The following is a 12,335-nucleotide window of genomic DNA, read 5'->3' as shown; positions in this document are numbered from 1 at the left end:
CTCGAAGCCCGAGAGGCTTAATTTAACAAATCTAGTTTTTTTTACATATAAAAAAAGAATCATTTAAGGTTATTAAGAAAAAAAAAAGGTTTTGTTCTATCAAGTTGTTGTTGTTGTTATTAATATACATGTCCAGCTTTTGCTGGATATTAGGGAAATATCTTTGCGATTTAAAGTTAACCGTGACTTTCTGAAAGTGCTTAGTTGTTGTCGCACAGTCTTCTTCATGGTCTCATGTTCCCCGGGGGATCCAGCCCCTCCTCCCCAGCTCACGTGTCATGGCTGACCCCTGCAGGGGGTCTGTATACTCAAAGGCCTGCTTTGTTTTATATTTTAAAAGTATTAAAGTATGTAAATAGCATTACCATTTTGTTATGTTGCATAATGGAGAAGATAAAATTGTGTCTTCGGCCTCTTTCAGCGGAAAAACCCTTGTGTTTATTGTACATGTAGTTTGTAATAGCGAGCATCGAGCAGACACCCACACACACACACACCTAGCCTTCACGACAACAGACTCCCGTCTTTCCTCATGCACGTAAGCACCCGCGAAAAAAAACATCCTCTGAGCCTCCTGTCTCGGCTTGTCCCTCTTTCGGCCCCCGGCCCCCACCTCCACGTTTCACCCCACTGTGACGTGTGATAGACCTGCCATGCGAGACTCACGCTACTGTCCTTCTCTCCCTCCTCACCCACTGCCCTCCCTTTCATCCCTCCTCCCCACCCCACCTCGTCCACCTTTTCCCCGGACCCCCCCTCCCTCCCTTCGTTCCTCCACCCCTCAATCCCACACAGAGAATGACCAGCCATCCCTTGTATGGTTTGACAGAGGGAAGTTTTATTTAACCTTTGAAGGTAAGTTTTCTCTGCACCAGGGGTAGCGTGCACACACACTCTTTTGAGGCTCATTTGTGCAAGCTTCGCGCCCCCTCCCCTAAACTTTTCCCTCCTCTTCAATCCCTCCCTCAGCCTAACCCACGCCATGCTAACTCCTGGCTGAGCCCCCCCTCCCTCCAACACTCCCCCCTCCTTGTCATATCTTCCTCTGCCTTTTCTCCCTGACATTGTTCCTTCTCATTTCATCTGCGTTGACCGCCTTCTATTCCCCGAGGAATCCTCCTTCTTCCTGTACTTGACTGATCTCTCTGTCGTTACTTTTGGTTTGATCTTTGAATCTCTTTGATCCTGTCTGAATAATTCAGCTTTGACAGCATGTGTGAAATAAGCACGCACATCTTTGTTTCTCTCTACGTCTGCTTCTTTCTCTTCCCTGTCCTGTACCTCTGCTTAGTCAATTAAAAGTCAAAGTGTAACATCATAAACAAGGGTTTTGTTTGAAGCGATGTCTAAATGTGTTTAATTCGTCACAGTCAAAGAACAGAGAACTAGCTCTCCTCCTCGCCAATAACCTGAACCTTGTGCCACCATACTAACACAATTATTGTTTTCATTTTAAATAGTTTTTAAAGTTTAATTTTCATTCCACTGTGTGCCGTTCTCATTCCATCCACACACTACTTAGAGTAGAGAGAAGGTGTCCTGGTTTGGGAGGTGAGATTTGTATCTATTCTTACACTCGGCTTCAGTTGTCGTATTGTGTACCTGGTTGGCTATTAAATATTGATGTTTCATGCAGCCCCGACTTTTGTCAGAACAACCATAAAAGATAGCAAAGAATTGAGCTCATTGGCTGTTTGGAACAGTTGAGCGTGTGTCTTGCCAGTTTGAGACTATTTAATGCGTGCGTGTGTGTGTGTGTGTGTGTGTGTGTGTGTGTGTGTGTGTGTGTGTGTGTGTGTGTGTGTGTGTGTGTGTGTGTGTGTGTGTGTGTGTGTGTGTGTGTGTGTGTGTGTGTGCGTGTGCGTGTGCGTGCTGCCTTCAGGCTGCTCCAGAGGGCCCAGTCCTCTCACCATGGGGGCTCAGGACACTCTTCCTGTGGCAGCCGCCTTTACAGAGACGGTCAACGCCTTCTTTAAAGGAGCTGACCCGAGCAAGTAGGTCAACAAACTCTCCACATATTCACAACATGTTCTGATTGCTTATGAAGGTACGACTGTGACTGATGAATTCAGCTTATTCAGAAGTGTTTCAAGGATAGTGCTGGAGTTAGTAATACTTTAGTGAATCCTCTTCTTAATTAACATTTAATTCATTGTTTATATAACACATTGATGGAATTCTAACTTCTCTTATAAAGCATCTGTAACTGTAGGGTAAACTCTTTTCGAATGACCAATATGATGGTGCAGTCAATGTTATTAAGCTGTTAACTGTTTACATATTCACGTTATTCACCAACAGGCTTAACACTGTATGAAGTATAATTATTTTTATTTACAATGATTTTATTGGTCCTATTCTTTATTTGACTATTTTGCATGTGTATTACATCACCCTAAACACGCTAATACACGCAGGTTTTTTTTTTTATGTCAGCAGCAACCAGTGCAGCTGCACTGACTGACATATTCCTTCACTCAAATGATTATAAACAGTGTGACTTGCATCTCTTTACTGTAGCGGCACGTCGATCACAAAGCATTGCAAATATAAATGCTGTAATGTTAACAATATTACATTTATGTGAAACTAACGTTGGCCTGAAGCCTTTTCCTCCAGTCCAATGTGCACTGCAGAGTTTCTGAGTCTCTAACACACGTGTTGTCTTCCCCTCAGGTGTGTTGTGAAGGTCATAGGTGAGATGGTTTTGTCGTTTCCAGCGGGCATCACGCGGCACTTTGCCAATAACCCGTCCCCCGCCGTGCTAACTTTCAGCATAACCAACTACAGCCGACTGGAGCATGTGCTGCCTAACCCCCAGCTGCTGTGCTGGTAATGACCCCACTGTCAACTCACCACCTCACTCTCAAAACAAACAAACACACAACTCTTTTCACCGGAGGCAGTGAAGCAGTGAAAAAATGATCTTACTACATGTGTAGTTCAAGAAGGCTGAATTGTGTCCATTGTAATTTTAAACTTTAATGAGCGTTAATAATCTACTAAACTTCAGTAAATCCAAATGAAGCACTTATTGTGCATATAATATTACCAAAATCGCATGTTTCATAGAGCTATCACAATAATCACCCTCTTGTGTACATATTAGTTAATGACCACTCTTAATCAACATTTTGTGTGACTCATCAAATAACATTTGAATATATTTTTTTATGCACAACAAATCCTTTTTATCACACTTCCAGTATGTCATGTGTTGTATCAATATGAAATGAATAATATACGGCATGATCTCATTAACATGATGATTAACACGATCAAAAAGAAACATTAAAGGGTACAATGTTTAAAATGCACAAAGTTGCTGGAAAACAAAGTGAAACTACACATATTTCACCAAAAACTAACAGTGTCAAAAGGACTGTGTATGATTAATGACTAAATGAAATCAGAATATGTTTCTTTTAAAAAAAACAACTCCGGCCAGGAGTCTTTTATAAAATGCTTTTCTCAAACCCCGCATAGTTCAAATTCTCAAAATCAGTGTAAAGACCGACCTCTAGTGGCTCACTGTGAAATGGAAATGCTTACCAAAGCTTGTAAAACTCAAGTCATTATTGGCAAAATAAGTTTTTTTTTCCTGGTCAAACATTTTTTTTTTTAAAACCAAGACGCTGGGTGCTGTACTTTGATTTTACAAAATATCACATACAAATGTCATAATACTATCTTGCTTTTCCACTAGCGACACCACCACGCAAGCCAAGGCAGACGCCAAGGACTTCTGGGTGAACATGCCAAACCTGATATCCCATTTGAAGAAGGTGTCAGAGCAGAAGCCTCAGGCGACCTACTACAACGTGGACATGCTCAAGTATCAGGTCAGCGCTAGTATAGCTTGACAAAGAGATACACCGCTGCTTTGACAAACATGAGGGGAGGAGGGGGCTTAAATAGATGGGAGCAACTTGAACCGATGTCACAATCCCTCAACCACGTAAAACCACGTTTTAGGTGTCAACGGAGGGGCATCAGTCGATTCCTTTGAATCTAGCGGTGAGCTGGAGATGTGAGCCCACCAGCACTGACCTGAGGATAGACTACAAATACAACGGGAAGGCCATGACGACACCGATGGCCCTCAACAACGTCCAGTTCCTCGTCCCGGTCAACGGAGGGGTTTCAAAACTACAGGCTGTTTTACCTCCTGCTGCATGGTACGGTCTAATCTTTGTTATAGTGGTGTTTAAGTTACTAGACCGTATATAGTGTGTAATACCTGGTGGTATGTTAGAGATATATTATTATTTATAGACGCCGCATGCATGATAGGGTCTCTACATTGTTTCGTATATTTTACTGTTTATATTGGTATGTAGTATCTGCAGAGGTTTTGATTTAAATACGCTTTGACTTTCTCTCATTTAGTCACATGGTCTAAGTAGCTTTCTGAATGTGTTCATACGTCCTCTTGTGTATATTGACAGGAATGCTGAGCAGCAACGCATTCTATGGAAAATTCCTGATATCTCACAGAAATCTGAAAACGGAGGTACGTACAGAATAATACGTTTATATAAGTATATATAGTATATTTATAAGTATATATAAAGTTTAGGGATATTAGTGATATTTAGGAAACGGCACGTGTCTATGGGTCTATTAAGCCAGAACCAACACGTGTTTCAAATGCTTTTTACACTTTAAACTTAATTCCCTTGTGCCTTTCACTGTATAAATAGTGAGAATTAGATCATTGTTCAACCTGAAATCCTCTCTCTAAAGTCATCATCTTCCCTCAGGCGTGGGGTCGTTGTTAGCACGCTTCCAGCTGACCGAAGGCCCCAGTAAGCCGGCTGCCCTCGCGCTGCAGTTCACCAGCGAGGGCAGCACCCTGTCGGGCTGCGACGTTGAACTGGCGGGGCCAGGATACCGCTTCTCTCTCATCAAGAAGAGGTTTGCCGCAGGTCAGTTCAGCAGCAGAAACAACCTGTGGATTTATCCACTATTTATCAACGTCACACTCTGCTTAATCACCAGTTTAAACCCTTTCTAAATCCCAGTAATGAATTACCGACCATCATCATCATTGTGTGTTGTCAAACATTGTTTATCGAACACAGCCTGAAGATTAGCCTAGTTAGTTTTTTTATTTTTATTTATTGTTAACACTTGTCTAAAATGTGTGTATTGTCTACTATTCGGATTTAGGTTCTGTCGGGCTGCTCAGCACACTTTCTAAGTGGCCATTTTATTGGAATTCAGCCAACTGCTGCATTAAATTACAGATTTGTTGCTGTAAAACTGCGGGTTGACAATGGAAATAAATAAAATAAACTGTTTACGTGTCCTATGGTCAGTGTAGCACAAAAAGATTTTTCTGATTCTGTTCTGACCCACTTTTCTATATTAGTTTCATTGTCAGGACTTTGATTGATATGTAATCATGCCGTGTGTGACTGAACTAACAACAGATCTGTTAATTAACTGAAACATGACACCTAAACATTTTTTTTTTGATGCTTTTCAGGAAAATACCTGGCCGACAACTAACCCATACTACTGAAAACAGCACTGTACAAAATCACTGGACTGGAGTTGACACAGAGGACACCCTGGCAGTAGACTTTCCATTAACCGTTCAACCTTTCCTGAACCCTCATGACGGGTCCGCAGCCTCGCCAGCAGTATTGTATAACTTGCATATAGCGTCGTGGAAACTGTTCTAGGTCATGTAATGATGGTATTTGTATTAATTTCATAACATCTGTATTGCTGAAGTTAGACACCTGGGTTATTCCCCCCCTCTGAAGTCTGTGCCTCTGTCCCAATCCTCCTCCGCTCAATGTGTGCTGGTGTTGTTTTAAAGTTTTCACTGCAGCTGCCTGACATAAGACGGACAGATCTGGGCCAGATTTTGAAGTCCGGGTGACAGGCTGCTTGTTGCCAAGAGTCCAGGAAGATTTTTCTGTAAAAAAAAACCATTTCCCCCCTAACCAACATCTTTGTGGTCAGACACTCACCTCAACCTCTGACACAAAGTCCGACTTCCCAAAGTTGATAAAAAAAGTACTTAAAAGTAGTTTAAGTTGAAGCAAGGCGTAGGATACTAGATGATATGCCCTACACGTTCATTAGCAGAGTTCACATTCTGAGACACTGACGTTGGCCTACTGCGCGTCTTCTGCCATAAAGTAAGTTCATTTACTCATGCATATCGACCCACGTTGCTCCAGTTGGTTAAAAGGAAAATGGTGTTTCCTGTTTGTGCTTGAAACACATCATTATGCATCACCTGCCGGTACTACAGGGTCACACGACCTTGGATCGCATCCTTTTTAATTTAAATGCACTGATCAGTCAATCAAACTGTTATTTTATTCCTCTGGAATACCCAAGCATGCAGAGATTTTTACCTTGTTAGGCAGCTGCAATGATGAATCAATTTACTGGTTGAAGAATAAGATCATCGGTTTTCTGTCAGAACAAAAATTAGTGTACAAAGTGTCATTTTAAATCAATAATATATATCTTAAAGGGCGTTTGGTGTTTTCCTCGTATTGTCCGATAGCCTTTCTGTTGTTCCCAGGACAGCAGTGATAGACTCCAGAGTACATCACAGCATTCTATTTTTATTTATTGATGACAATGATTTGTTGTATAAAACGTGATTCTGTGTACGAATAGAATTTGAATGGTATCACACATCTCAGAACCCCTAAAGGTATAAATATTGGAAATCTTTTTTTGTTATTGGTGTAGTTGGGTAACCTGTGTACAGTAAAAGGTATAATTTTTGAATTCATTTCAGATATAATTTTTTTTAACTCGAGTGCAACCGAAGATTCCAGATATATATATGGGTGAGGGAGGTAATTTAAAGAGAAAGGTAAATATCTTCCAGGATGTTGTGCTTATGCTTTGTGAAAGCAGTGTTAATGTAGAGTTCGTTACACCATGGTCAAGGGTCTCACTTTAAAGAGACAGTTGGACACTGTGGGGATTATTAGTTTTCTTTTTTCACGAGTTAACGCCACTCATATTTGCCTGTTCGACATGAGGTTGCAGCCAGGGTTTGGTTACCTTGGCATAAACACTGGAAACAGCTAGCCTGTTTTTTTTGGGGGGGGGGGGGGGGTGTATCAAGATGCCACATTCTTTTCCGACTTTGGCGGTCACCGCACTGTTCCTACAGCACCGCCATCACCCCAAATGTATTCTGGACTATGACTCGGCTGTACCGCGTACTTTATTGCTAGTCTGCAAAGGTCAACCGGCTAACGTGCTAAACTAAGGTGATGTTACGTTATTCCAGCTGAACATTTCAGAGGAGAAAAGTTCGTATTAAGCTTAAAGCGCTGCTGTTAGCACAACCTTTGGGCAAAGCGGGAAGAACTGCTTCCCCCAGTGTCTGGTCTTCATGCCAAGCTAAGCCAATCATCTTGGGACTCCAGTTTATCATTTTACATTTTACCCTGCAAGATAGTGAATCAGCGTATTTCCCAAACAGTTTTTCCTTTTCCTTTTAATAAGGTAAAGATAATTACAAAAGCAATCAATTTTTCTCATCAACTGTTATGACATTTGTGGTACCAGTACAGGAACAGGATTTCTTTACTGGGACCAGCACATTTTATTTTTTATTTTGCAAAGCTCATTAGAAACGCTTGTATTAATACAACATTCTAATGTCCAGTTATTCCTCAATGTTTCCCTTCACCTCGGGGAACCTAACCTCCCTGATTATATCATGAATGCCCCCCTCATCATCCAACCTGCGCTTGAATCCATGGCTTTATTTTGCATAATTGTAATGGTCTCTGTGAGATGACATGAGTTGAATGAGGTTGTGGAGCGAGGTTAAGTTGACCAAAATGCTTTGTTTTCTCTCTCTCTTTTGTATTTTATGTGCGTGTACCCTGGACAGTCAGTCCTCAGTTAAGAATAAGCTGAATATTTTTTAAACGGATAAAAATGAAAAAATATATTGTTCAATGTGTAACACTGTGCTGATGATGTTGAACTTCCTAAATGCTCTGACACTCAACACAAAGAACAAAAAGTGTGTGTGTGTGTGTGTGTGTGTGTGTGTGACGTGTAGCCGAAGATCTCCCTACTGTACTTACTGTATGTCGGCATTCTGCTAAATGCAGCCAATCGTGGTCCTTTCAGAGCCCACATAGAAGCATTTAAGGCTGAATTTAGAACAAGAGGACTATTCGCAACATGTCAACACTATTCTAAGTGATAGAGTAGATGGAGCTTTTGAATTGATCAGAAGTCTCCTGTTTTTGATCAGATTTGTTCCTTTGCAGACTCGAGTCTAAAAGAGCACTGTGGTTTTCTCTGACTTTGCTTTCAACCCATGAACGCAAGGTGACCATGATTGGGGCCCTTCAGCTCCTGCATTATTCTGGTAACACTTTGTTCTGTCATCTCAGTCCATCCGGTTGAGCGGCTGGATCGACTTGCCTGACAGGAAGCTGTAACCTTGGTGAAACTTGAAGCTATCGGTGCAACCGTCACTACAGCATTATCTACAGCGGCCCAGGTAACCCTAAACCACCATCTGTTCTAAAATACTACACCACAAATAACACGCCTTTGCATCTGTTAAAAGATGGGTACGGGTGCAACGCTTTTACCGATCTTTATCTCTGTGGTGAATTTGTCCGGCAGTAATTCATCATTGCATGCAGATGATGGAGTAAACGTTGGGGCATCCATGACGATCGATAGTACTGTATTGGCGTGTTGTGCCGGGTGTCGGTTACCTGTATTAATGTTGAGAAGCGAGTAGGGAGTGTGTTTATGTTGTGCTATAAGCCAGAATGCTTTTTGGTTCTGTCCCCGTTCACCTCAAAACATGTGTGCAAGCTGTTTGTACAATACATAACAATGCTAAGATGAACTGAGACACTTAGTTTGCTTCTGTCCAAATCCAATAAAAGTTATAACTGGAACCACGTTTGCACAGTTCTTTGTATTATTTACCTGGTTGATGCATTACGGGGACTGGTGAACTGGTGCCATGTAGCTTTATTCATATCACAATACAACGTGTTTTTATGGCTGCATGTATCATCCACACGGGGTTCAGAGACGGATCCACAGATGTGTTCCACACGTTCACATCTACAAACAACACAAGCTAAAGTAACAACTCGCCAAAACATCAATTTTAAAAGCAACTGTACATAACAATACAGCGATTGTGTGTTTTCAAGCCATCAGCATTTTGAATGAGATTTATCTGAGAGAGAGAGAAGTCATTTTGGAGAGAAGAAGATGGAGGCCTCAGCAGAGGAAGGCGAGGTCGCTCTTCCTGCAGCCCACCTGGCAGCACACTGTGGTCAGTATGTTGTTAATATCTCGTCTGGTCAACTGGGAGCCTGGGCCGCTACTCTCCAAACTGCTCTGATCCCCTGTGGACAAATCTGGAACAACAAAATGCAACTAAAGTTAAAGGAACGCTTGTTCTAAATCCGGTTCATAAACACTTTTACACTGCAAATTTACATTTCAAGAACTCTCCATTGTTTCCAGCGGAGTAAAGAAGGACCAACTGTTTTCATATGGATCTTATATAATTGAGGTCCATGCTCCCATTGAATAAGGAAACTCTAAATGAGTCACAGATTAAGTGTGTTATTTGTCTTCTCCAGTGTCACTCTTCTCTTTTCTAATCAGCACGACTGATAACCGTGTTTGTCTGAGAGAGGCCGAGTATTTAATCCTGATATGTGGGCTCCTGAACTCTAATATGTTTAAACCGCAGACCAGTCTCTGTGCGCGGGGCAGCTGTCTGCTTGTACACCCACTGCATTACAGACACTGAATTAACAGTACAGCACGTGCAACAGGAATCACTGCCGTTGGTCACTTTTGCGAACATGAAAAAAAAAAAAAAAGTAGTCTGTCCTTAAGTTCTTGGCACTCAAATGTTGAGTCAGTGAAGGACTCATCAAAAAAAAAAAAAAAAGATACTCAGCATATTTTTAAGTTATTTTAGAGTCAAAAGAAGAGAATCATCAACTTAATATAGAAAATAAATAGCAATAAGTTATAGGTCCAAATTTGTAGTAAACCTACGTCGTCTAGTTTAAAGAAAAGTTCAAGTTCAAGATACATATTTAAACACACACAAAAATATTTGTTAATATTACTCTTCCTGATGATTTTGGCCATTAAAAGGTGCCTTCTAACGTACTTTGTGCACAAATGTATTCCAGGTGACAGCCTTTTATGTGTGAAATTCTATCTTTGTGTTTCCTCGTCGAGCTGGAGGGATAATAGAGAACTTGGGTAGACATCTATTTGATTTGGCAAACTCCGTTGCATCCTCGTAGCTTCAGATAGAATTCTGAATACGTTTTTCCACTGGAGGGAGGACCGCATATTTTGGCATCTTTTAATGGCAGATATGAATCAAAGGAATAATTACAGCCATCAACACCTGTTTTGACTTTCTTATGGTCAACTATTGCCTTTATATATAACCTATAAGGCTACATCTTCAGAAAAAAAATACATATATATGTTATTCTGTATTATCCCTCTTTTTGTACAGACGTGTAACAAGTGTCATCCTGCACCTGAGGAAAAAGAAAGCTCGGTATGTTTGATTAGACTCTTCTTCTTCGTGTCTGCTGCTTTGACAATAAAAACAGAATTTGTCTCACCATCCGTGTCTGACTCGACGGGGAATCTCCTCCAACGGGATCCTCCGCAGGTGTAAACGACGGCCCTCAGGAACTCTCGCCCGCACAGCTTCACCGCCTTCACCTCCGCTCCCACCTGGACCACACTCGCCACTGCACACAGCAGCAGGGGAAACAGCACCAGGGCGCGCATGCTGGATGCCTCTGTCGATCCGCTTTGTTCCACAAACTTCTGTCCTGTTTCCAGTTGGTTATGTGATCTTCTCTGCTGTCGTTGAGTCTTCTTTCTCGATCCGGTGCTTGCATCTCCGTGTGTTATATAGCGTCCACCTTTCAGTTCATCATCGCCGAGTATCCCTCTGCCTCCTCCCTCCAGCCCATCCCAATCTCACATACACACACACACACGCACAATCATTTTATGTTTCCGGTCGTTTCCACATCACCGTTTTTTGCCATCAAAGACAGAGTGACAACTATCAGCCTTTTACAACCTTCATTTAACTGTTGCGTGAGATGAGTGCAGCCTCTTCTGTGATGATGTGATTTAAGGCTGGGAGTGCACTTACCCCCACGTTACCACACGGCTAATTAGGTGATGAAAAGTCATTCCCAAACAGATGTTTCGTGTGTTCACAGCAATCTGGCACCGTTGTCTTTGTCTTTACAGCAGTTTGAGCGGTAAAGAGTCAATGTTGACAGCCTCATTATGCAGGTCATTATGGTGCTGATGGTACGATCATTAACGACACGGGTCCCATCCCAGGATGTCAATGAAGTTATCTTCTTATATATATTATGTGTGATTATCCCTCTGTGAAAACCACAATATGAAAATTGAAAACTGAGAAAAAAGTGAAAAGATTGTTTTTTTCTCTTTTCATAAAAACAAAAAAAGCTGTTGAATAGAGTGCGACCAAACCTTATACAGAACTAGTAACACTAAAAGGGGAAATTAATAGTAATACATTTAACAATTCTTTGCACAAATAATATTTGCTTGGTTCTGAACCTAACCTTCCTGACGACTTTTGAAATATGTTTGCTTGGTTTTGCCCCTTTTCAGCACCTTGTTTCAGGTCGACATTAAGAGGAAACCTCAGGCTACAACTGAGTCAGAACATTGTGTCATACTACATTAACATTAACGGTGAGCTTCTTATATTCCTTAATGTGGCTGTGGCTTATCGAACAGCAGGGTCGTTCCATGTCCATACCGACGTGTCCGTGGGCAAGGCACTCAACTCCAGGGTGAACGTCATCAGTGCACGAGTGGGTGAATGATGCCGTGTTGTGATAAACAAGCACTGTCCATTCACCTTTACTGTAAGTCCACTAAGTGCTGAGCTTCATTTCCATCATGGTACAAGTCAATAAGTGTACCTTAAATTCAGACTACACATGCTTATGATCTTCTTTTCAGGTGAGCTAATCATGCAGTATCAGCAGACATTGGTTTATTCACTTAGCGTGGCTAACATGCTTTCTGGCTTTGTGATTCTGCTCTTGCTCCTCGTCTTCGTTGTGTTATCCCTGCAAACCACAAAGAGAGCACAGTGTATGTTAATACAAAAAAAGGTACAACTATGTGTCTGTTTCATGGACTCGACCGTAATTTGTTTCAAGCAAACTGAGCAACAGCTGCAATGAAGTAGAAAATACTCCCCCGCGTTATGGTGGGAGCTTGTTAGTGGTTATCTAATTACAACATGT

The 12,335-nt window shown here is 41.6% G+C and overlaps 2 protein-coding genes across 8 annotated transcripts in view; one reads left to right on the top strand and one right to left on the bottom strand.

Annotated features, from left to right (window-relative positions):
* Window positions 1-8,924, top strand: part of sgip1a (SH3GL interacting endocytic adaptor 1a) — a 42,365-nt gene extending 33,441 nt beyond the window's left edge. For 4 of the 7 annotated variants that reach the window (XM_078108160.1, XM_078108158.1, XM_078108162.1 and 1 more), the window contains 8 exons: window positions 796-855; window positions 1,883-1,994; window positions 2,677-2,832; window positions 3,707-3,842; window positions 3,976-4,178; window positions 4,449-4,513; window positions 4,764-4,928; window positions 5,492-8,924. In XM_078108160.1, the coding sequence (XP_077964286.1) occupies window positions 796-855; window positions 1,883-1,994; window positions 2,677-2,832; window positions 3,707-3,842; window positions 3,976-4,178; window positions 4,449-4,513; window positions 4,764-4,928; window positions 5,492-5,514 (920 nt within the window). In that variant the 3' untranslated portion in view covers window positions 5,515-8,924. The remainder of the gene's footprint in view (window positions 1-795; window positions 856-1,882; window positions 1,995-2,676; window positions 2,833-3,706; window positions 3,843-3,975; window positions 4,179-4,448; window positions 4,514-4,763; window positions 4,929-5,491) is intronic. The other 3 variants (XM_078108161.1, XM_078108159.1, XM_078108163.1) reach the window with 1 other exon arrangement.
* A 58-nt stretch (window positions 8,925-8,982) lies between these two features.
* insl5a (insulin-like 5a) lies at window positions 8,983-10,942 on the bottom strand. The gene is made up of 2 exons (XM_040183986.2): window positions 10,644-10,942; window positions 8,983-9,398 (listed from the first exon to the last, which is right to left on the bottom strand). The coding sequence occupies exons 1-2, from the start codon at window positions 10,813-10,815 to the stop codon at window positions 9,259-9,261; spliced, it is 312 nt and encodes a 103-aa protein (XP_040039920.1). The 5' UTR covers window positions 10,816-10,942; the 3' UTR covers window positions 8,983-9,258.
* Between the last annotated feature and the right edge of the window lie 1,393 nt (window positions 10,943-12,335).

Source organism: Gasterosteus aculeatus, chromosome 8, assembly GCF_964276395.1.
Source record: "Gasterosteus aculeatus chromosome 8, fGasAcu3.hap1.1, whole genome shotgun sequence".
Lineage (NCBI taxonomy): Eukaryota > Metazoa > Chordata > Actinopteri > Perciformes > Gasterosteidae > Gasterosteus > Gasterosteus aculeatus.
Note: the sequence above shows the minus strand (reverse complement) of the source record. Positions and strands in the feature narration are given on the sequence as shown.